Source organism: Drosophila willistoni (assembly GCF_018902025.1).
Source record: "Drosophila willistoni isolate 14030-0811.24 chromosome 2L unlocalized genomic scaffold, UCI_dwil_1.1 Seg196, whole genome shotgun sequence".
Lineage (NCBI taxonomy): Eukaryota > Metazoa > Arthropoda > Insecta > Diptera > Drosophilidae > Drosophila > Drosophila willistoni.
The window spans coordinates 216,033-239,614 of record NW_025814048.1 but is presented as its reverse complement, the minus strand read 5'-3'; the positions used below and the strand labels follow the sequence as shown (position 1 = coordinate 239,614).

Genomic DNA, 23,582 nt, shown 5'->3' with positions numbered 1-23,582 from the left:
TATATATAAAGGAAAAGCAGAGTTTTGTGCTCTAAGTGAGTGGAGGAGGAAGGAATTTTGTGTGTGGCGCTGCATACTTTGAGGCTGACAGCTGAAAATCATTTCAAGCAAAATGGTAAGTTAACTGAAAGAATTTTTTTTAAAAATGAAGTGTAAAAAACGCGTTTTTAAACTAGTAATAATGATTTATTGATTTTTCGAGCAATGACTTTTTTTCAGTATGCACTTTTTCCCCTTAACTGAAAAACACACACATACAGACACCCCCAAGTAAAACTGACAAACACACATAGAAAAAAAGAGAGTGAGAGAGAGAAACTAAAAAGCGCCAACTTCTATTTTTCCCATACATATCAATACTTTGAAAATATATTTAGTATGCGAGATGGTATTGGTATGGAGCAGGCGCTCTCTCCCCTCCACACTATCTCTTTCTCTCTCTCGCTCTTGTTCTCAGTGTCTCCTTGTTCTATGCTAGCATTAACAACCCCCTACAACAAAACACACACACATAGACACAAAATGCACTCCCTCACTCTCTGGCAATTTCTCTCTCTCTTTCTGTCATAACAATAGCGTGCTGGCATTTGAAAAACTAAACCCACCTCCGCCCCCAAATGGTTCGAGGGGTGGGTGGTTGTTTTTCCTATCATAAATTTTCGTGTCTATAACAATTTTTCGCCTCCCCCAAAAGTACATTGGTTCAAAAAACTGCACAGGAATTGTTGCAGTTTTCCACACAAACACACATACGCATAACGGCACAAACGTACATTGCTATATTTCTCTCTTGCTTTACTTGCTAGTTTAATGTCCTCTCTCTCTCGTTTCCTCTACGTTGCTTGCACTTCAATTTTTGATTTGGTTCGATGGTGCAAGACGGGGTAGGGAAGGGAAAATATTTGCATATGGTTTTTATGCAACATATGTTTGTGTGTGTGTGTGTAGAAAAGGATTACATATATACACATATATGTTTTCATGTATACATATGTACATATATGTTTTTATTATATAATTTCTATTTGATTATTTTTGCTTGTGATGAATTTTCATAGATTTTTTGGGGAGTTTTTTGTGCGTTTGTTTCGTTGCTAGGCAAACGACTAATTGTGTGTGAGTGTCAGTTATATATATGTAAAGTATATGTACATTTATACATATACATAATATATAAAATAAATGTCTACATATTTTATTAAAACTTTTCCATATATAGAGAAATGCAATTGCATTCTGAAATAGATAGATACACACATTTAGTATGTATTTATATGATGCCGGCTTTTGGATTTGCCTCTGTCCATCCATCAAATAAAAGTTCATTTGGTATAAGTGGTTTTTAGTTATGCATATTTGAAATGGCCGACGTATGTGTCTGCAAAAAAATGTACGTGCATACATATATTCAATTATGAATACATATGTATCTAACAAATTTTTTTAATTGCGCTCACACACATAACGAAATGCAGTTAAGATAACAAAGACGCCGTTTGAGTTTTTAGGCATTTCTTTGACGGCATATTATACTCTCCTCCATAATACATGTCTATAATATCTGTGAATTTATCATTGATATTTGCAATTTAAATCAATCTTCAACTTTGCCTCTTAGAGAAATGTCTTGTTGGTTAAATATAGGTTATAAACCAAGTTTGCAAAAAAGGCTATTTTTACTTACAGGGATATCTTATAAATGAATGTACAGTTTTCGATAAATGAATTTGTCATCTTTTTATTGGATATGTTAGCTGCCAAAATCCCTGTATTATACATTCTTATGAATCTTGCCAATATAGACTTAACTGCCTTTGTTATAGTGGCTGCTCAATTCATTTCCAAGAATCCGAGGTCATATCCTTATAACTCGCAGTTATTTGAAAAGAGTGATCTAAAGGTGAGAGTATCGCAAACACACGAATAATAAGTGTTGTTAAGCGAAATGTGTGAGTTGCTACCACTGAAATCAATCGGTGACAAATTCTTTCACAGCAATGACAAAGCGGGAGCTGTCGTTTTGTTTTAATTGCCATCTATGAGAAATAAAATTACATGTTGATCGATCGAGCTGGTTTGTGTAGGCAATTTCTTTAAGAGCCTATAAAGACCATACATTGATTTTTGTTCCTTTTGTTTAATGCCTGGCGGTGTACTTATTTAGTGCCTATAGTATTTATAATCTATAGTTTTTACATTGTCGAAATCTATGATTAATTAAAATACAACAAAATGTACTTTAAAAGATTTATACAGAATTATAAAATATGTTTAAAATATACAAGATATTAGTTGGATGACATTTAAAAACAGTTTCAAAACGATTTCATTAGAATGTGCTTTTCAACAAGAGAGAGAGAGAGAGAGAGAGAGAGAGAAATTAAGAAAAAACTGAGTGCCGTGGCTAACTTCGACCGCGTCAAAGTTTGCATACCCTTGCAACTTTTTTTGGTAACTCTTTTCTTACCTATAGCCATCAAAATGAAAAAAACGTTTTTTCTAAAAAGGCTAAAGTTTGCGAAAGAACGGCCTACAATCTTAGCATAGGAAAGATATTGATCAAAGTCACTGTTTTACACCGATCGTTCCTATGGGAGCTATATGATATAGTCACCCGATCTTGATCAAATTTGGTATAGTCGTTTATATATGTAATAAACTCACCAATATTAAATTTCACGACAATAGCTAAGCAAATAACGAAGTTAATGTGAAAAGTCACTGTTCGTGACTTTGCCGTTTGTATGGGAGCTATATGATATAGCAAAATTTCAGCTCTGTAGCTTTCACGGTCTAGGAGGAGTTTGCGTTGATCCAGACGGACGGACGGACTGACGGACATGGCTATTTGAACTCGTCTCGTCGTGCTGATCAATAATATATATACTTTATATGGTCGGAGATGCTTCCTTCTATGCGTTGCACACTTCTGACCAAAATTAATATACCCTTTTTGCAAGGGTATAATAATGGATAATTTAAACAACATACATACATTCCTTTTGTATGGAACATACATTTTGGTATATTTCCACGTAATCCGATGGGTTTATCGTATTAAAATAGACTAGTGACTGACTTTTTGTTTTTTAATTTGTGCGAAGCTAAAAAAGATGATAAAAGTTACTTTATTGTGGAAAATTTAATAAAAGAAAAGTAACCAAGAATAATATTATATTTTGCTCCACATTAATTCACCAAACCGATGTATTTCCAAGCTATATGTCAATAAATTCAAAACGAATGAAGCACCACCAGTACCACCTATGAAAACTAAGCAAAATGGAGACAGTATTCCACGCAATGCAGGCATACCAGTCCCACCCACAAGCCCATACACTCCCTCGTCTCCGACTCCGTGTCAAATGTTTCAAGAAAGAATTGCGCATGCGTGGCTGCCGTCCCACGCCCAAGGGGTGACGCCATGTTGTGTGTCCAAGTGTGAGAACTCCAAGCGTTTTTAAGCAACCGTAGGGTTGCCTTGTCCAACCCAAACGATTCGTTGCGATCTCAAAAGCGATCCCTTCCTTTATCTTTTGTTAAATGAGACGTGACAAAGAGCAACTAATGCGCCCCTTCTTAATTTAACTGGCGCCCAATATGAAGCCCTATTTATGCCGAGTTGCCTCAAACTCTCAGCTTTAGACTTTCTCCCACCGTAGGAAGGGCTTCTTCAACAGGGCAACAGGTTTTTCGCAGCCTGCTAAAGAAAACAGAAACACAGCGAGAGAGAGAGAAAACACCGTAAAAAAGGAAGCCATGTGTTGTATTACTGTTACTGCCGTTTTGTAATTGACTTTTGGTCATTACGCTGCTTATTTTTTTTTTTTTTTTGTTATTTTGTCTTCTTGGGTTATATCACAACATCCAAGGATGGACAGTTGAAGGTGCACTTCCAGCAAAAATTGGCCTGTTTGCTGTTTTTGGCCCACATGTTGAAAAACCGAACATGGAACCGGTTTACTATAACAAATTGATTGCTGCCTGATGCTCCTTATGGCTGGCCCATCACTTCGTCGGCATCGTCGACGTCGTCATCCTCTTCCACTTTTGAGAGGCAATGAAGTGATAGTAGTAGTAGGGTGCTCCTTTCTGGGGCTCCATTTAATATGACTAACCTGTTTTTGGTTGCTGCGCTACTTAGAGAAAGAGCCATTAACAACAGAAACAAGTGCTTGAGATCGGTTATTATACACGATTTTTGTCAAAGAAACCCCTTGGATACATTTAAATTAATTTTGATTTGTTGATGAAAAACCCCCTCAATTTTTAAAAAGGCATTCCTTGACATTATCTTTATATAAATGTATGGTTCTCTTATGATCTTCGAAGCTTGTTGACCAATTCCTCTCTTAAGATCTTCTTTATAGGTAATATGTTCGATTTTTTGAGGTTAGACTGACATTAACTAAAAATTCTATGCGATTTTTGGGGGAGAAACTTCTTTAAATCTTCTTTATTTCTGCAATTTTTCATAGGGTAGCGCCCGCTAAAGTCTTTGTGGCCATTACTTTTCATCTCACCACATTTTGTGTGCTTATTGGACATGATGCATTTATTGCCGCCCGTAGTCTTCGTTGTTGTCGTCTTCGCTGCCAACCCACACCATTGCTTCCTTTTGTGGCAACGGCAGTTGGCTGATGATTGAAAATGTAAGACAACAACGTGCAACGGATGACGATGATGATGATGCACTAGCAGCTACGGCAGCGGCTCCATGGTCCATTGAATGCGTTCAACTTTCAATTTCATTGATTTGTTGTCGCAGCACCGGTTTGTTTTTGCGGCAAGGTGTTTCCCACTTAGTTTGTGAGTCATGCAATTTGCATAGTAATTGTGTAGTACACATAAAAAGGTTAAAGGTTGGTGCCGGAGAATGCTAGAATCAAAAATTTCGTTGCACTGAAAATAAAACCCACGCGGCACCAAAAACCACCCAATTAACTTACCTGGCTGCCCAACCTTATATATGTACATACCTACTCTGTGTATGTATGTACATACATACCTATATATCTACCTGAAAACCATGTACCAGCACGCCCTCCTTCTGGCCATATAAACGAACAAAAAAATAAAAGCCTCGGCCCCGCTAATGAACGCAACAGAGTCACTGTCTCCTCTACAGCCACCGCCGACGCCGCCAGCAGCAACAACAACAAGAGCAACAGCAACCCACATGCACGAAGATCATTACCAACCAACAACAAAATCAAGTTGCGCCGCACACACACACACACATAAATACGTTCACATAAACACAGAAACCCAAACTGACCTGCTTCGACTGTCCAAAATTCTACTCAGCTCAATCCGAACCACCCTACGCAGGCGGGGAATAGCAACAACAACAACGTCTGCTTGGGTCTCTCCCACTCTCGCTCTCTGCTCTCGCTCTCACTTACGGGGGCAGCCCACACAAAATATAAACGTGAATGAGCGGGTGGCTTGCCTTGCTTGCCTGCCTTGCCATGCCATGCCGTCGCTTGTTTGTTGCAATTTCTCTTTTAGACGATCATTCGCTTGTAAGGTGGCCGCTTGCACAGTGTGCTGGTGTTAAAGAAAAAATTTCATAGCTCCTAACCTGCTAAAATATTAATATTCCTAACCGATTTTGCCACAAACATTAGCAATTTGACACCTGATGTTATCGAATATTTAATATCGGCTTTAGCATTTTTTCTTCATAGTCCTTAAAAATTGTGCAACGTTAAACTTAAGAGATTTAATGTATTATTTGTGTCATATACGGTGGGATCCTGTATACATATGGGTGTTGTCCCACTGTGTTCAGTGTTGTTGTGCGGCGGTGTGCTGCTTTGTGCGTTTGTCTCGTCGTCGTCGTCGGCGGCTTCGCCAGCAGCAGCAGCTGTCTGCGTCATCGTTAGTCTCAGTCTGTTGGAATTTTTCGTGGTGTGCGGTTCGTTCTCGCTTTAAAAAACCGATTTAAAATTGTTTTGAAAACTCTTTGGCGCGAGGGAAAAGCATTAAAAACATCCATCTTAAGCACAATTGCAACGCGTTCTTTATTTTGGCAATCGCTTAATTAATTTATTTAAAAACATTTTGATTAATTTATGCTTCAAGTGCCTGAGTGTCTTTAAGTGCGTGTGAGTGTGTGTGACGGAAATTATTTCAATATTTAAGTGCAAAATTACACAAAATCATTGTACAAGGAATAATATTCTGCCCCAAAAAGAAAATAAAATGGCCCAAAGGGCTAAATGTTAATACATCTTCAACAGTTGAGCAAAGGTAATTATTGTTATTAAAGGTTAACAGACTCTAATAAGAGTCTATCCCTAGTGGTTTTTTCTACATCAAAGTTGCGTACCTTCTTTAGTGACACATGTTTCCCCTCCAAATCCTCCCCCCACATACGCACCAACAAACGATATGTGTATACACTCCCATCTTATATATGTATGCGTATGTCTTTTTTTTTCTCTATACAATTTTTCGACCCATCGAAAAATCATACCGAAGGCCATGTGCAGAGAAGGCCCATCAACCCACAGGTAGCGCTAGCCGTTCACCAGAACCGGTTAACCAATTTCCAATTATACACGAGAAAAAAACTCTGCCACTCCAACGCCCAAAAAAAAAAACACCAGAAAAAAATACTGTAGGGCACCCCTTTTCAGAGCTGGGATCGAAACGAACAATAAAAGATGCCAACACACTAACACACACATACGAAAACAAGTCGCCATAGTTGTTGTCCCTCCCTCGCTTGGCGCAAATGCTACGCCGCAAGGGGCACAGGCACACCGAATGAAAAAACTGATGATGAAACCCACCACCAACACAACCTACCATCAATCCTTGGCAGCTTGCGTGTGGTGTCCTCTTTCCTCTCTCTTATTCTCCCCCTCTCTACCCTGTACCCTACCCTACCCTAATCTACCTACTCTACTCCCTCTTGCACTTATCCTACTTTCTTTTGCTCGCCTGTTTCTTCTACTTCCCAACATGTGAGTGAGTGGGTGAGTCTGTATCTGTGTGTGTGTGTGTGGCTGCGACTAGCCCTATTCTGTTTTCTGCTTTGTCACATGGTTTACTTTGTCTGTCTTTTCCTTACTTCACTCGAGCAGCTCTCCCTCTTTTAATTGCCGCCCGCTTGCATGGCGACTGACCGCCTAGTCACCCGAACCTACCCGCCGCCCTCCTGCTGTTCTAAATTTTGTTGTTGATTTTGTAGGTTTTTTTTTGGCCTCCCATCAAACCGTCACTTTGCGATTCAGTCAGTGAGTCAGTTCTTCCTTGTTTGTCTGCATTCTGTTGCATATTTTATATACCCAACCCACCCACTATCAATAGCACAAGTTTTGCATTCCTCTTCCTCCTACAACAACTGCATCTACCACCTCCCCTTTTCGCTGTCTGTTGCCGCCCCCACAAACAATTACCCTCTTTCACAATTTTTTGCTGTTTATAGAGTTGAAGAAAAAGAGTAATAAAAAGACCCCAGAATTGTTAATGGAGACGATCGTTAGACTAGGGACATAAATTTCAACTACAAACATAGAATCGCTTTAAAGATATTTTTTGATCCTTCGTGAGATACTTTGCCATCCTAATTTCTACACTTCGCGATTCTTCTTCAGCTTTCACAAATGCGTTCTATCAATTCACTTGTATATAAAGATGCATTGGTATGTACTTATATGTGCTTAAGGCACGCCAACTTCCACCCGCCAAAAGTTCAAGTTCCCATGATGAACAGCGATCCCAAAACAAAATAAAAACTGTAGTCAACTTCACAAAACTAAATTACGCACTTCCCGTCGTGTCACACGAATGTAAAGAAATGTTGTAGGGTTATATAGGAAATAGTATGTATTTGCTGTATGTGGGGAGGGTGTTTTTGGCAACGAAAACGAAACGGGACGATCGGTCGGTCTATATACCTGCTGCTGTCTTTCACTGAGCCCCTGATAAAATCCATGAGGGTTGTTGCTGCACCGACCAACCATCCATTGGTTGGTGGACTGTCTCCGTCCCCAGTCACTCAACAATCTCACCAAAAATCACATAGGAATTTCCTGTGTTACACCGCCGCCCCGATCCAGGTCTAAATGAAACTTACCTGTGCCCTGCCCTCCCTTACTCTCTCCCTGTCTCTTTCGCTTAGAGCTCCGTTTTACCTGTTTCAGCAGAGACAGCAGCAGCTGTTTGTTTTGCGGCTTTCAAGGTTTCTTTACTACCTTTTACCTGTTGGCTTCCCCTTTTCTGCAGCAGCAACAGCAGCCACCCCATTGCGTAGGATTCATTTCAGAGTTTTTTTCGATGTTTTTTTTTGTTTTTGATATTTTGAGTTGTGGGATGGGGTAGGGAACCTCATACCCACCGCTTCATTATTATCATTCGTTTTTTGTTCGTCTTCACATATTTTGGTTGCTTCTTCGTTTTCTTGTGACGATCATCATCTGCGTTTCGCTGCCTCATTCTATGGGCCAACCACCGCCGCATTTTGCCTCCTCCTACTACAACAACAACAACAATTTGCCTAAAACCTCAACCGTTTTTCAATATTCAACGAAGACAGCAACGAAGGTTGTTGTGAAATTTCAATATGGGTCTGGGTCTGGTCTCCTCTTCTTCGACTTCTCTTCTTCCTCCTCCACCTTCGCCTCCTACTCTTCTGATTGCCTGCTGCTTGCTGTTGTTGTTGTTATTTTTAAGAGGCGTCCAGCGTCAACATTTCAACGTTGGGTTTTTAGTTTTGGGTTGGGTATACATATATCGTCTGTACATATATATTCATTTATATATAAATGGCTTTTTATGTGAATGTGGTCGTAGCTAGGGTAGGCTGGCCTCGTCTCCATCGTCGTCATGGGATGATGATGGTTTTCGGATTTGGGTTTTGGCTTGGCTCAGCTTCGTGTGGCTTGGCTTGGCTTTGCCTTTTCTTGGCGTGGCATTTCTCATGTGTAGGTAGGTGGTTTTCTTGGAAATCCATTTGTACATATGATAACCCACAAACAAAAAATATATATGCTTCTGCTGGGAGACGCTACATTTTGCTGACAATGCTGCCAAAACTCCATGCCGAGATGGGATGTGGGAGATGTTCCCGTTCTCCGCCCCACAACCCACACTCGATACATTCTCTTCCCCCCATTTCGGCCATTGTTTAGGTATATTGTCACATTGCGTGGGCCGCAAGTTTTATGAATGAAATGAGATCATATGCCAGAAGAACTCAACTAACAAAGCAAAATAAGCGTAATCCAAGTTAGATAAGAATTTGGGAGGAAATAAGCATACAAAACTTAGACCCAGTTAGAAAGGAAGTTGAATTTCTTGACACCTCTTTAATTTAAAATTGATTATTAAAAAGAAAACACCAACACTTGCCCTTAAAAAACTATCATGATTGAAGTGCTCAGTCATTCATGACTCTCCCGTCTTCCCTAATCCATGAACAAGATATTTGGCCATAGCCATAATCAAGCATAAAACTCACACCAGAAATGAATTGGAGACACTTTACAGGCCGACCCTTTCCACTTCAGTTCAGATGTAAGTGTATTTTTAAACTCACTCTCAAAACAAAGAGCAACAGGCTCAAATAAGCAGGAGGAGAAGGAGGATCTCACAAAATGGCAGCTGCAACCTGCAACTTGGCAACCTTAAAAGTGATCTGCAGGTTGTTGGTTGAAAAACCACCCCTAAAAAGGAATACATGAAGGAACTGCATAAATTGCCACAAACGGGAAGAGTAGGGGTAAGGATACAGGGAAAAGGCCGACAGAATGGATGACAGAGAGACCAAGCAGAAGAGCACATGTTGCCGCAAAGATTTCACAAGAAAAAAGAACCCAACCCAAACCCGAAGTCCAAGGAGACGCGCCATAAGAAGAAATTGGAGGGTGCAAACGCGCATGGTGCAACTGACACTAAACACAACGAGTGTTTTTTTCTTGCAGGACAGCCTGAATTTTTTCTTCCTTCATGGTCTTCATAATCATCATCATCATTGTCGTTCTCCTTTCGATGCCGTACATTTTTATGAGGGCGCGCACCTGCCATCAGCTGCCAAAAGCTAAAGTCAAAGACTTTGTCTGCGGACTCACCCTGCCCTTGAACGCCAATGAGGCAGAAAGAGAGAGAGGTAGAGTTTCTGTGTTTAGGAAAACAGTCACAGCCAGCCACCCAAATACATTTTATATGTATATACGATACGATTAAATATGTAAGTCTATAGACATTTGTAACAAAAGAAAACCAGCTTTAAGAGAGCAAGAAATTAAATTGCTGTTGACCGCTACTTAAAAAATAAGACGCCAAAAAGAAGCAACCGAGAGAAACAGAGAAAAAGAGAGAGAGCTGAAAACGATGAGCCACAGCAGCTGCTTTGGCTGGCCACAAAAACACAAAGACAGAAATTTTACCACCTGCCGCCCATATATACATATTTCGGCCCTCAGCACCAGCACTCCGTTTCCTTTTTCAAGCCGCTATAAAAGCCTGGACAAGCAGCAACAGCTGCTTTTTTGGTCCAGACAACTTGACCAAACGAAAATATATACATATACATACATATATTGTCGATGAAAACAATTCACTAAAATTGTTAGTAAGTGCTGGAGAAATGAAAAAGGTGATTGTTAATCCTGTTATCTGGAACCATGGCCTATTTTAATGTTAGGTTTTGTTTCTGGAGTGTTTCGAGTTATCATCATTTAAAGAATTTTAAAATACTTTATTAAATCAGGAATTGTAGATAATTTTAAGGATTTTCGATCGATCTAATAAATGTCATTTTAGACAGACTATAAAATTTATCTTGCAAACTTTTCCTTGAGCAATTTGGACCAGTTTTAGAACTTTGTAAAAAGCTTAATTCTCACAATCTTCTAGATACAATCCACTTTGAAAAAAATTTAAAACTAATAGATGAATTTGTATATTTTGGATTTAATACTTTGGGAGATTTTCCTGATTAGGAATCTTATTATTACCTATTACAGCTAGCAATTCGCCATTTTTTTTTTTAAATTTTTATATTTTATTCATCGCAGCATAGAAACTCTCCATCCATAAATAATTTTTTTGAAAATCAGATTTTTACCCAATGTAAGTTCTAACCAGTAAAAAGAAAAATTAGTACATTTTTAAGTAAATTGATTAACCAAAAATTTAGCGAACATTTTTTGTGTGCGTCGTTAAAATGTCTTTAAATTGTTAGAAAATGTATTTCTTATTTCTTCTTCTAAAATGCAATCGATGACATAGTCCGTGGTCGGCCCACACATAAACAGCCACCCTCGGTCACCTCCCACTTGTACCCCTTCCTCACTTCACCGCACCAGACAGTTTGTATAGCCACCCAGCTGCGCTTGCGCCTGCGTCGCAGTTAAGAGTGGGCGTCCGCGAGAGAATTTCTGTGTGTGTTGTTTGTTGATTGTGAATTTGGCTTCGCATATAAAATCGAAGATTTTATTTCGTTGTTGGATCATTGGGACGAACGGCATGGATTTCGGTGTGTGTGTGACTCTCTGTTGCTTATGCTCGTGGTCAGTTGACGGCGCTGTTAGACACCCACCCACTTTGATGATTAGTTGTTGCCCATTAATGATTTTAGAGTGGTGGGACACAACGGTACAGTGGTTCGATTAGAGGCTTTTTAAATGAATTTCAAATAATCATTAACTCTCACAGTGTCAGTTATTTTTTAATTAAGAGGGAAAAACTTTTTTAAAATATAAAAAAAAAAAATAGACTTGTCTATTGAAGCAAATTATAAATAGTTTCTCAAAACTAAAAAACGAAATATTGCAAAATTATAAAATGATTTTTGACAATTTTCTCGTCTATAAGGTTAAGGGTTAAGAATTCGCAATATGATTATAATTATATCAATCATGGAAAATAATTATTATTTGGGGTTTATTGATTTGTAAAAAGTCAAATTGTTTCCCCTTTCGATAATTTTATAACAGTTTTCGGAAGATGAGTTGGCCAAAGGCCTCAGTCATTAGGCAACTAAACAACGTGGCCCTGGGTTCGCATCATAGTTGCTAGTGCTTGTTAACATAGTGAGATTATTTGTAAACTACTATATTCCATATCCAGATCTGCAGTTAATTTTTATGTTGATCCTTCCGGTTTTTGGAACCCCCTTTGATGTTTGTTATAAGTTCCCCTATAATTGTAAGGACATCATTTTCCTCATTGAGGAAATACTTCTAAAAAACTTTCGCCAATTCTCTTACATATATTTAGTTTTGATCCACTGTGCCAGCTGTGAAGCTAAAGCGTTTTTTAATAACTGCGTGTGGAATTGTCGGTGTGATGTTGGTGAGGAGGCATAGGGGGATGCGGATGGTCATTCATGTTGATGGTTGAAACTTGTGGCTATAGCGTTAACATGTCATTAGCTGATGGCGTCGTCTGCTGTTGTCTCTATGTCTGTTTGGCTGGCAATTTGCCTGCCCCTCCTTTTCCGCCTTGTCCTCACCATCTTACACTCCCCCTTTTGGCGTTGGCCTTTCACCGCAAGTAAATGTTGTGGCTCACCCTGAGCTGCCAGGTCGCAGCAGCGGTCGATGCTGGCCCAGCCCACGGGTGTTAAAAAGTTTATATACACACATTCACATACACTCACAATCACATATATTCATACAATTGTGTACACATGTAAACTTACGGTATGCGTTTATGTAGGTGACTGTGTTTGCATGTAATTTGCACTTCTGATGAACGCCCCCGAAAAGTGTGAGAGTATATATGTACATACAAATATAAAAGAAAAACAAAAAAAAGTTCATCAAATCATTCACCTCAACCACCCAATCTATATATGTATGTAACTACATACATATACATACATTTGTATGTATTGTATATATAGAATGTTGTGTTCTGTAATACTTTTTAAGTTACCGTTAACAGCATCTGCATAAGATGATGCCAAGTGCTATCGCTACATTTTGGTGGTTTAAGACGATGAGAGATGCGGTGGTACGAGTGGGGGGTGACGGGTCTTTTTGGGAGTGGGAGAGCGACGTGCGTTCAAACATGACAACAAAAAAAGCACCAACCGGCATTTTTCAGCCGCCAACCGGTTTTTGCACTCTCTTGCTTTCTTGTGTAAGCATCGCGCTCTATCTAAAGCGATCTCTCTCTTGGTTGCTCTCTCTCTCGGTCTCCCCCATAAAAACTCCCCCAACTTGGCATCGGCGTCGTCGCCTGATCGACGTTGGCTCTCTTTGTTGTTGCGCCCATTTTCAGCCCACTCCCGGTTGTCGGTGGCTGGGGTTTTTTTTTCTTTTCTGCTGCTTGGTTATTAGCAAAGCGGATGTTGTTGCTATTGCCTTGCCCTGCCTCCCACACGCGCGTTTTAGTTGTTGTTGTTGCTGTTGGCAAACGCATGTCGTCTGACCGTCTATAGTTTGTTGCCCGACTGATGTTTCTCTCTCTTCCACCCACAAAAAAACAAAAAGCGTACACAGTTGACCCCAGATATTGGGGTCCCGTATCGCATTAGTTTTTGGACATTTCTTTGTAGAATTTTGATTCTTTCTTTCTTTGCCAAAATCCTTTTTGGGTAAGATGATTAAAAATATTTATATGCAAAAATGTCAAAAATATGACGTCTCTTCTGCACATTACATGTTGTTCTATGTTTATGTTTTGGCTTTTTGCACATAAAAATGTATAGGTACTATAAACATAAAGTATATAAAGTGTAATGTACACATTTATATTAAATTTCGCTACAAAAATGTATTGTGCAAAACACAAAAAAATACACCTGTTTTTACAATTAGAGATCCAGAGAGATCCACAAATACAATTAACACATCTTATTTTGCAGTAAATAACCTACTAGCTCTTTAAGATAAAAGTAATTTATTGGTTTTTACTGTGGAAAACCCCATCATTAATTTCGTCACTCGAACTAGTAGCACTTAAGTAAGCCATTCAATGAGTCAGTGTCTAAAATGATAATTTGTAAATTTTTAAAAATATAAATGCAGCTTGGTCAAATGTATCTATCAGTAGAAATCAGACCCAAATACTTCACTCTATTCAATATATTTTTTATTAAATAGTTAAGCTACATTTTTTATTTGGTATAGAGTGTCATGAACCCGGCTTACAACTTGTAGAGTCATCAATTTACAGAACTTAAAGTTATAGGCCATTAAGTGGAAACAAAATCTTATGTTGAGATTAATTGTGTACCATTTTTATAAACAAACACTTACACTTTCCTGCTGTGCATACACTCACAAACACATATGAAAGAAAATGAAGTCATGATCTTGAGCATAGCCAAAGTCAAGCCAACAACAACAAATGTGAACACAAGAAAGGAAAGAAAATGAAGTAAGTAAGTCGTCTCGCCGACTTGGGTATACCATACACCAGGTGAAACAAATATTTAAAATTTCGAAAACCAAATGTATGTCTACTAAATTGTTTTAACATGCCTCATACCATTTGCTATCTCGCTCACTCTACAAACACACAAGCACTCTAGCGCCGCCACTAGCCAACGGCCAATTCTGCCCTTATGGATCGCGTAGCAAAATACGTTCATACGTATATTTTGTATGTTTCTAGTCCGATTTCAATCAAATTTGGTAGTTTGATAGAAATAGATAAGATTTATTAGTTTGCCAAATTTGATCGCGACGGTCAAAAAATTGCAAGAGCTAATCGGTTTTTTCTAAATTATGGAGGCGGAAGTGGGCGTGGCAACATATTAAAATATATGTATTCTGCGCGCATACTAAGCCAATATACATACTAAATTTGGTGTCTTTAGCTTTGTTAGTTTTCGAGAAAATCAGTTTTGTTTAATTTTCGGGGGCGGAAATGGGCGTGGCAAAATTTTTAAATAGTCAATATCTGCGCGTCTATTAAGCTAACTTACATACCAAATTTAATGTCGGTAGCTTTCATAGTTTTTAAGAAAATCAGAGTTATGTAAATTCCGGGGGCGGTAGGGGGCGTGGCAAAAAGTTGGAACAATTATTTTCTGCGCGCTAACTAAACGAGTATATAAACCAAATTTGATGTTTCTATCTGCTATACTTTTTAAGAAAAACAGTTTTATGTAAATTCTGGGGGCGGAAGGGGGCGTGGCAAAAATTTGAAACAAACTCGATAAGCGTACATACTACACGAGACTGCATACCAAATTTGGTGGCTCTAGCTCTTATAGTCTCCGAGATCTAGGTGTTCATACGGACGGACGGACGGACGGACGGACGGACGGACGGACAGACGGACATGGCTAGATCGACTCGGTTTTTGATCCTGATCAAGAATATATATACTTTGTGGGGTCGGAGATGCTTCCTTCTGCCTGTTACATACATTTTGGCGACTTTAATATACCATTTCACCCTATGGGTGTATGGTATAAAAAGTGATGCCCTTGGCTTGCAAAAGCCACACGCAGAGAAGTTGAACTCAAAGTAAAGCCAGAGCCAGAGTCACAGTCAGATTAGGGGGAGAGACCTGAATAGCAACGACAACCACAATAACAACAACAGCATCGAACGCCCCCATGGAGGCAACCAAACAACACCCAACTGTAAAAAGCACACGAAGCATAAATATCAAATAAGCAAAAAAAAAAAAACAAAAACAAAACCAAACAAAAAATCAACTCACACATAAGAAAAATCAACCCGAAACGAAACTTAAGAGAAACAGGAGTGGGGGTGGGCCAATGGGTGAGATCAGGAATAAAGTGTCTGCTGTGAGGTGGAGGAGGGTGTTGAGGAGCCACCGGGCGTGGGTGTCTCCGTCAGTTGTTGGCTCGGGGCCATAGAACGTTCCCAACAAAAAAAAAAAAACCCGAAAGCAACAACAAAAAATTGTCGCCAGAGTCCAAAAATAAGGCGCAGCAGCAACATGTGGCCCAAGGAGGGACAGAATGAAGGAAATCTAACAACCAACCACCCACCCAAATCCTCACCTAGCCACTTTTTACCCTTTTGTATCAAAGACGAAATCATCTTGTCGGTGCTTTTGTTGTGTCACTGTGTCTGTATGTGCTCTGCTCTCAATGGGTTTTTTTTTGGGTTGGTTCCCCCCGCCATTCAGTCAGTGGGCACGTCAAGGTGGTAAATTTATTAATATATGCAGCCAAAAAGCAAAATAAAAAGACAATTTAATTTTTTTTTTCACTCTTGTGCCGCCAAGCCTGAGCTCCAGAGTTGTTGCTCTGTGGTGAGGTCGCTTTAAGTCAAATGATGAGTACAGGTGGCAAATGTGTCAAAAACATTTTATATCAACAACCACCTGACGGAATATGGATATGAAAAGGGTGGATATACCCATAAGAAATCCAGACTTGTTAGATTTTTCATCATTTCCCTTAAACTACCGAAACTCAAAGACGTGTTACAAATCGTAGGAATGACGTTTCCTTTGATTTCTTACTTCCTTAATGTAATATTTTTTACATATACCTTCAATAAGCGAAATAAATCATTTATATTTTTATAGGTTATATCATTATTTTGATCTTTCCTTTTAAATGCCAGACATGCTAATCAGATTGATAGCCATCCTTTGTGCCTCACATAAATTCCGTTCAACAGGCTTTCGAAACTTTTGTCGCCTTTAATTTAAAAAAAGAATCGTATGAAACAAAAACAAAAGCGCTCAAATGCTGACTCAGTTGATGCTGATGCTGGGACGACGCCATCAACCACAAAAAAAAAAAAAACACCCGAAACCCCCACGCAAGCGCCTCCAAGGCAGACAAGTTCCCTACGCGCCCCCACTCCCCATAACCCGCACCCACACGCGCACTCTCGCCTCCGCCCAGCTTCAGCTTCATACCGGGCCATCACACACATTAACAGCAAAAGCAACATTGATGTGTCAGAGAGTTTAGCAATTCCCAGAACTGAATACCGGATGTGCTGTTGGGCCTCAACTTAGACACAGATTGACTAAAAAACTCTTTTTCTCTTTTTATCTTCTTCTCCTGCAGTTTTCAAAGTGTGCAACGTGCGGAGAGTTGAGCAAGAGTAGCAGCCGTAGTTGTTGTCGTGTTAACTACCGAGTAGCGCTACGCCCGCTAATCAAGGCCAAACCATGGCAACATTAATACCCATAAGCAGCAGCAGCGGCGGTCATCCTCCACCAGCAGCGAGCAGCAGCACACAGTCCTCAAATGTTGAGGCAACCTATGAAGATATGTTTAAGGAAATCACACGAAAGTTATACGGCGAAGAGACCGGAAACGGTTTACATACGCTTGGCACACCAGTGGCACAAGTGGCCACAAGTGGCCCCACAGCAGTACCGGAGGGGGAACAGCGTTCCTTTACGAATTTGGTGAGTATAATGGCTATAACGGCAAAGTACTTTTGAATGACATCTGTTTCTTTCTCTCTATCTCTATTAGCAACAACTTGATCGCTCGGCAGCGCCTAGCATTGAATACGAAGCCCAGGCAGGTGCCGGTGGCTCAAATCCAAGCAATAACAGCAATAACGTGGCCTCTACTCAGGCCACAAATGTAATCCAAGAGCAACAACAGACAGAGTCCGGCAACTCTGTGGTAGTCACAGCCAGCAGCAGCAACAGTGGTGCTGGTGTTGCTGTGGTGCCGGCATCCAGCGGTTTCAAATCCGAGGATCATCTTAGCACAGCCTTTGGTCTCGCTGCTCTAATGCAAAACGGTTTTGCTGCTGGTCCGGCTGGTCTGCTGAAGGCATCCGACCAGCAACGTTGGGCACAAGATGGTGCAGTAGCCACAGCAGACCAACAGCAACCACAATTGGTTCAATGGACAACTGGTGGAAAGCTACAAAGTTATGCCCAAGTTAGTCAGCAGCAGCAGCAGCAACAGCAACAACAGCAACAGCAGCAACAACAGCAGCAACAGCAGCAGCAGCAGCAACATCAGAGTACGCCCAAGTCCAAGTGAGTAAGACATCAAAAAAGTATTTAAAGTATCAAATACATTCGAGCGAGAGTGAAATAAAGAGTTAAGCTAACTCAGGCAAATCAAATTCAAATCATGAAACTTGAAGGTTCTAAGTGAAGAGAGAAGTAAATGTGGGAGCGGCTATTAGAGCTTAGAGCGCGGAGTCGCTAGGATCGATTACCTATTGCCTTTATCAGCTTAATAACCAATTTTTTTCTCTTTCTCTCTTCTAATTTATTTACAGAAAACATCGTCAAGAGCATGCTGCTGAATTAGTCTATGCCAGTCCCTCCACATCGACCAATGCAGCCGGTGCACAGAATCTAGCCCAATCGACTCCCACCTCAGCGACCACAAGCAGCAGTGGCGGCAGCTCCTCTGGCGGTAGTCGCAAAAAATCTTCGGCGCAGGCTCAGGCAGCCGCTGCTAATGGTGTGCATATAGTAAAACGGTATGCCTGCACCCATTGTCCTTACTCGACAGATCGTCGTGATCTTTACACACGGCACGAGAATATCCACAAGGATGAGAAGCCTTTTCAATGTTATGCCTGCTTGAAGCAATTCAACCGTGCGGATCATGTGAAAAAACATTTCCTTCGAATGCATAGAGAACTCCAGTATGATATCAATAAGACTCGACGACATGTATCGTCTGGTAGTAGTTCGATCAGTGGTTCCGGCGGGCAATCTCATCATCATTCGGGCGGTCGAGGAAATGTCACAATAAATGCCACTGGTGTTAATATTGATAATGCCTTTTTAGAGGCCCAACGACATCCCACCTCGACCAGCATGAGCATTGTTGAGACCATTGAAGCGGTGGCTTCGGCAACTGAGATGCCGTTGGCACAACTGAAGCAAGAGAAACTGGATGATGGTTCAGTGTTACCCCTCCATGTGGCAGCTGTTATGAACAATGCCCAACAACCAGTTGCTAGCTCTAGTTCTGGTTCAAGTGGTGGCGGTGGCGGAAACGGTGGCAGTAGTTCATCTGGTCTCTTGAAACCCAAACGTGAGAAACGTTTCACCTGCTGCTATTGCCCCTGGTCCGGGGCTGATAAATGGGGACTAAAGCGTCACCTAAATACGCATACAAAGCCGTTTGTTTGCCTGCTTTGTGATTATAAGGCTGCCCGATCGGAACGTTTGGCCACACATGTACTTAAGGTCCATAATAAACGGGCATGCAGCAAGTGCTCCTATCTGGCGGATACACAGGAGGAATTCCAGGCTCATATGAGTGATGTTCAGTAAGTTATTCTTCTAATATTTTGATTTTCACGGGGAACTGTAATAACCTTTTTCTTGGTTCATAATGTGACTTACATACTTGAAACGGCGATTACTTTTGTCTGGTCCGTCTTTTCATTTCATAAAACTTCACAACGATTCTTTAGAAATTTTACTTTAAAACCCCAAGGAAACAAATTGGCGTTATGTTATTTAGATTTAAGGAATTGCAGTTTCCCCAAAAATAGGCAATGGAATATGTGTAAAAAAATACATTTTTAACAGCAATCTTCTTACATTATACTCTCTTTGAACACACACGCAAAACGTACAATCAAAACATCCATCCGATTCCCCCGCATTCTCTCCCCCTCTTTTTCTATCTCTTAATTTTTCAATCAGTCCGCATGATAATCGACCAGCGAGAAGTAATAATCCAAGCAGCAATTCAGCAGGAAATGGCAATAGCAATGGCAACAATGCCAATGGCAACAACAACAATGCAACACATAGCCAAAACTTGAATGTCTTGCGTACGATTGGCAATACCCTGGTGGCCCATAATAATCAACTGAATACGTTCCACAATGCTGGCAACGCTTTTGGGTAACATTCTCACAGCAAAGCATCCCCCAAGCGCGCACAACGTTCCTAACTCAAGTGTTACTCTACTTCCTACCTTCTCCCCTCGTTCTCTTCATTCGCTGCCCATCATCATCATCAACATCATCTGCATCCCAAATAGTGGCCAGAATATTGGTAATTCCAATGGTGGAGCCGTTACCATTTATACGACAACAACCAATGATACTGGCGTTTCTGGCGGTGGCGGTGGTAATAACATCTCTGGCGGACCCCTACAGGAGATAATTGTGAATCCTACATCAATGGTCGGGTGGCGCTTAAGTGCCAATGGTTCATTGATACCACCCCATGATCTATTAACCGGCGGTCTACCAAATGCCGCAACACAAAAACGCGGCTCGGAACGTTTATTTCAATATTTGGAGGCCGAGGGCAGCGATCCGGAGGACTATGCGCGGTATTTGTTTGGACTTTGAAATGCTACTTTAGCTTTTCGCACACATTTAATTTTTGTTGCATTATGTTGCCTAATCCCTTAGCTAAATTGTTCTGAGTTCTTTTTGTTTGTTGCTAATAACTAGCCATTTTTTCTTTTCCTTTTGTTTTCGCATTGTTGCCATAATTTCGTTCTTAATTTTCTATACTTTGGCCCATTTCATTGTTTTAAGCAAGTTTTTTTTTTTGAGAAAAAAATTTGATTATTTTAATTTTTTAGCTTCGTCAAAAAAAATTTTTTTTCTGCTGTTGGGATGTTTGTTTAATTTAGTTTATTTTGATATATTTTTATGTTTTTGTTATACTGACTAGCTATTGATTTATAATTTTTATCTTTTTTTACAGTCTACTAAAAATGGATGCAATTAGTCGTAATACTGCTTCGGTCGCTCAGGATTTTCATAAAGCGGGAGGCGTGCACGAGTTGAAACTACCAGCAAATCATCAACTCCTGTTCAATAATAAACTGCCTTCACAATGGACGACTCGAGAGGCGGCAGCCCTGCTGCATAGCCTAAGCAATATGGGCAATAACAACAACCACAACACTCAACAACTCCAACAACACTCCATTAATAACAACAATAGCAACAAGAAATTTGGCATACGTACCCGTCAACTATCCACGGGTGAAGATGATGAAAATACACCTTCATCGGCATCTTCATCATCTAGCGATGAGTATAATCTATCGGGTAATTCACCATTGAAGCTAATGGTAAAGTTAGATGAGGATGATGTTAATGATGTTAAACCAAATATCAAGTTGATGAAGGAGAAGTCCTTGATGGCAACGGCATTTCTAGAAGCAGCGGCTTACGAGCAGCAGGCCATCGAGCTACTCGCCAGTAAGCGAAAAATTAAAATAGAAAATCAAGAGGATCACCATCATCATCATCAACATGACCTTGATCAAGAGGATCAAGAGAATCGAGTGCAGCTTATTAAATCGTCTCCCGCGTATAAATTAAATAATAATAATCACAGTAATAACAACAATTATAGCAATTACTATAAAGAAAAGTCGTTGCATAGAAATGCCGTACGCCATCAGGATAATAAGGAGAATTCATCTATGATGGATGTAGGTAGTGGTTCAACCACAATTGCATCGCCAAGCACAACAAATGGCACACCATCATCAATCAATAGTAGTCCACCGAATCAAACACCATTCTTAACACAAATGGAATATCAGAATCTCAATCGCATTGGCACACAATTTCAAAATTATGTTAAAGATATTATCAATAAATATTATGCAGCCGAGACGCCACTATTAATGGCAGCAGCAGCGGCTGCATTACCCACAGCCACGACAACGGGCCAACAGGAGGTGGTAGAACCATCGCCCCAAAAGCGCCGTCGATTGCTTAGCGAAACGGAGGAGTACATAGAATATTTGCGTAACAAAGAGGATATCACTTTGACCATAACACCCAAATTGTCAGGTCCGCCCATGAAGACATCGCCTCCAACCCCAATAGCTTCTACTCTTCCTCCTCAATCACCACAGACATCATCAGGAGCCAGCTCTCTGCTCAAACGACAACTGGATTTGTCTGCGCCCCGGAAAAGTCCTAAAAAGAACGCCCCACTAAGCACTACCAACTCCTCCACCTCCGCAAGCACCACAAACAACACCAGCAGCAACACCGTACATTCACGCAAATCTCTAAATCAATTGGCCACTCTGCTACCACTCTTAGCTGATGCAGCCAGTAAGCAGGAATATCTAACTGCCCCCTTGGATTTTAGCAAAAAGTCATCGGATATGGAATCGGCCCGTAGTTCACGCAAACAGGCGCAACCCAAAAAGATACGCCTTACGCCGGAGGCCGTGATAGCTATGCTGCGAGACAAGTACCTCAATCGCATGGTTCATCATCGTTTGGGTTGCCTTAAATGCAATCAAATGGGCAGAAATAGTAGTTCCATTAGCTTCAACTATCACACACTTGGATCTTTGGCTCTCCATCAATATTGGCGGCATCGGGGAAGTCAAAAAGGAAGCTCTATTAAATGTGAGCCTTGTGGCGGCATTCAATTTAAGGAGCGCTACAGTCTTGCTCTTCACAGGCGTCTCAAGCATAAAGGTTGAAAATCTCAGCCCAAACACACAAAATTATGAAAGTTGACTGAATGACTCACTAAAAAACTCACTCAAATTCTCTTTGCTTGCCCAGAGACTAGAATTGTAAAAATTATTATTTTACAAAAACTAATTAAGTCTCAAACAACAATTCTATTTTGCCATATTTGAAAATAGTTTTCTCTAAAAAACAAAAAATTAATATGCATTTATTTTTTAAATTTTAAGTTGTGATGTACCTGAAATATGATTTCTCTTTAAACGAAAAAAAATGCAAAACAAAAACCACAAAAACATGGAAACAGCAAAAAGTACAGTCAAAAAGATATATAATTTAGTTCTTTATAATTTAGTTATTAAACGGGGATTGTTCTAAAATCGAGTAGTGTACGCAATTCCATATAATTTCTGTAAACAAAAAGTCTTAAAATTTAATAGGGAAATCGGTTTTTGCAACAAAATTGTCGTATATGTATATATATTCTGCAATATATATAATCAGGTTTTGAGCATGTAAACCATAAGGTCTTCTGCAAACCAAAACTTGTGTCAATGAAATGATCTGTTTGTTAACCGTTTTCTACTATAATTTTATTTATATTCCATTCAGATCGTCAAAATTGACGACACATTTTTTGGTTGCCAAAAAAAATTGATTTAATCATTATATTCTCATTCGAATTGATTGTTTCAACATTCATAATCCATTATTCAATTATTGGAATCACGTATCGAAAGTTTAAAACAAAACTCCCTATATTAAACCCAATCCTACTTTTTTGAAACTGAGCAACCATCAAATAAGTTTGACAGTTTTCTTTAATGCTCCAAATACACCCCTTCCAATTACTTATTACATTTATTATTAAACTAATATTATAATTAAAATAACATTGTGAAGTATATAAAAAAGCTTTAATTTGCCATTTACAAAGCTGAATTTTTTGCCATTTTTGTTTTATATAATTTATGCAAGAAAAGGAAACCCAACCTCATAACACATATTTGCCTTATTATTTAAATTTATTTTTAAAGAAACACCATTTAGTTTTAGTTTTCTTATCTCATCGAGCAGGATTCAAGCCACAAAACAGAAATATAATTCATTCTCAAATGAACACTCACTGCATATGAAGAACAATTTATTATACATATATAAATATTAAAAATGCAAAAAACAACCCAAGTAAAAAAAAAAACAAAAAGAACACAATATTAAAAAAAAAAAAAAAAAAAAAATAACCACATAATGTACTTAAGTGTA

General features: G+C 39.6%; 1 protein-coding gene across 1 annotated transcript; it reads left to right on the top strand.

Moving 5' to 3' along the window:
* The first annotated feature begins 5,874 nt into the window (after positions 1–5,874).
* LOC6639744 (protein charlatan) lies at positions 5,875–23,258 on the top strand. Its single transcript, XM_047009978.1, has 8 exons — positions 5,875–6,255; positions 16,973–17,319; positions 17,390–17,809; positions 17,855–17,910; positions 18,159–19,166; positions 19,549–19,752; positions 19,892–20,188; positions 20,572–23,258. The coding sequence occupies exons 2-8, from the start codon at positions 17,077–17,079 to the stop codon at positions 22,325–22,327; spliced, it is 3,984 nt and encodes a 1,327-aa protein (XP_046865934.1). The 5' UTR covers positions 5,875–6,255; positions 16,973–17,076; the 3' UTR covers positions 22,328–23,258.
* The last annotated feature ends 324 nt before the right edge of the window (positions 23,259–23,582 follow it).

Coding starts and splice junctions, on each gene's coding strand:
- LOC6639744 (XM_047009978.1), top strand. CDS start 17,077: ATGGCAACATTAATACCCATAAGCAGCAGCAGCGGCGGTCATCCTCCA. Junction 17,320..17,389: donor AGCGTTCCTTTACGAATTTG/GTGAGTATAATG, acceptor TATCTCTATTAG/CAACAACTTGATCGCTCGGC. Junction 19,753..19,891: donor AATGCTGGCAACGCTTTTGG/GTAACATTCTCA, acceptor CATCCCAAATAG/TGGCCAGAATATTGGTAATT.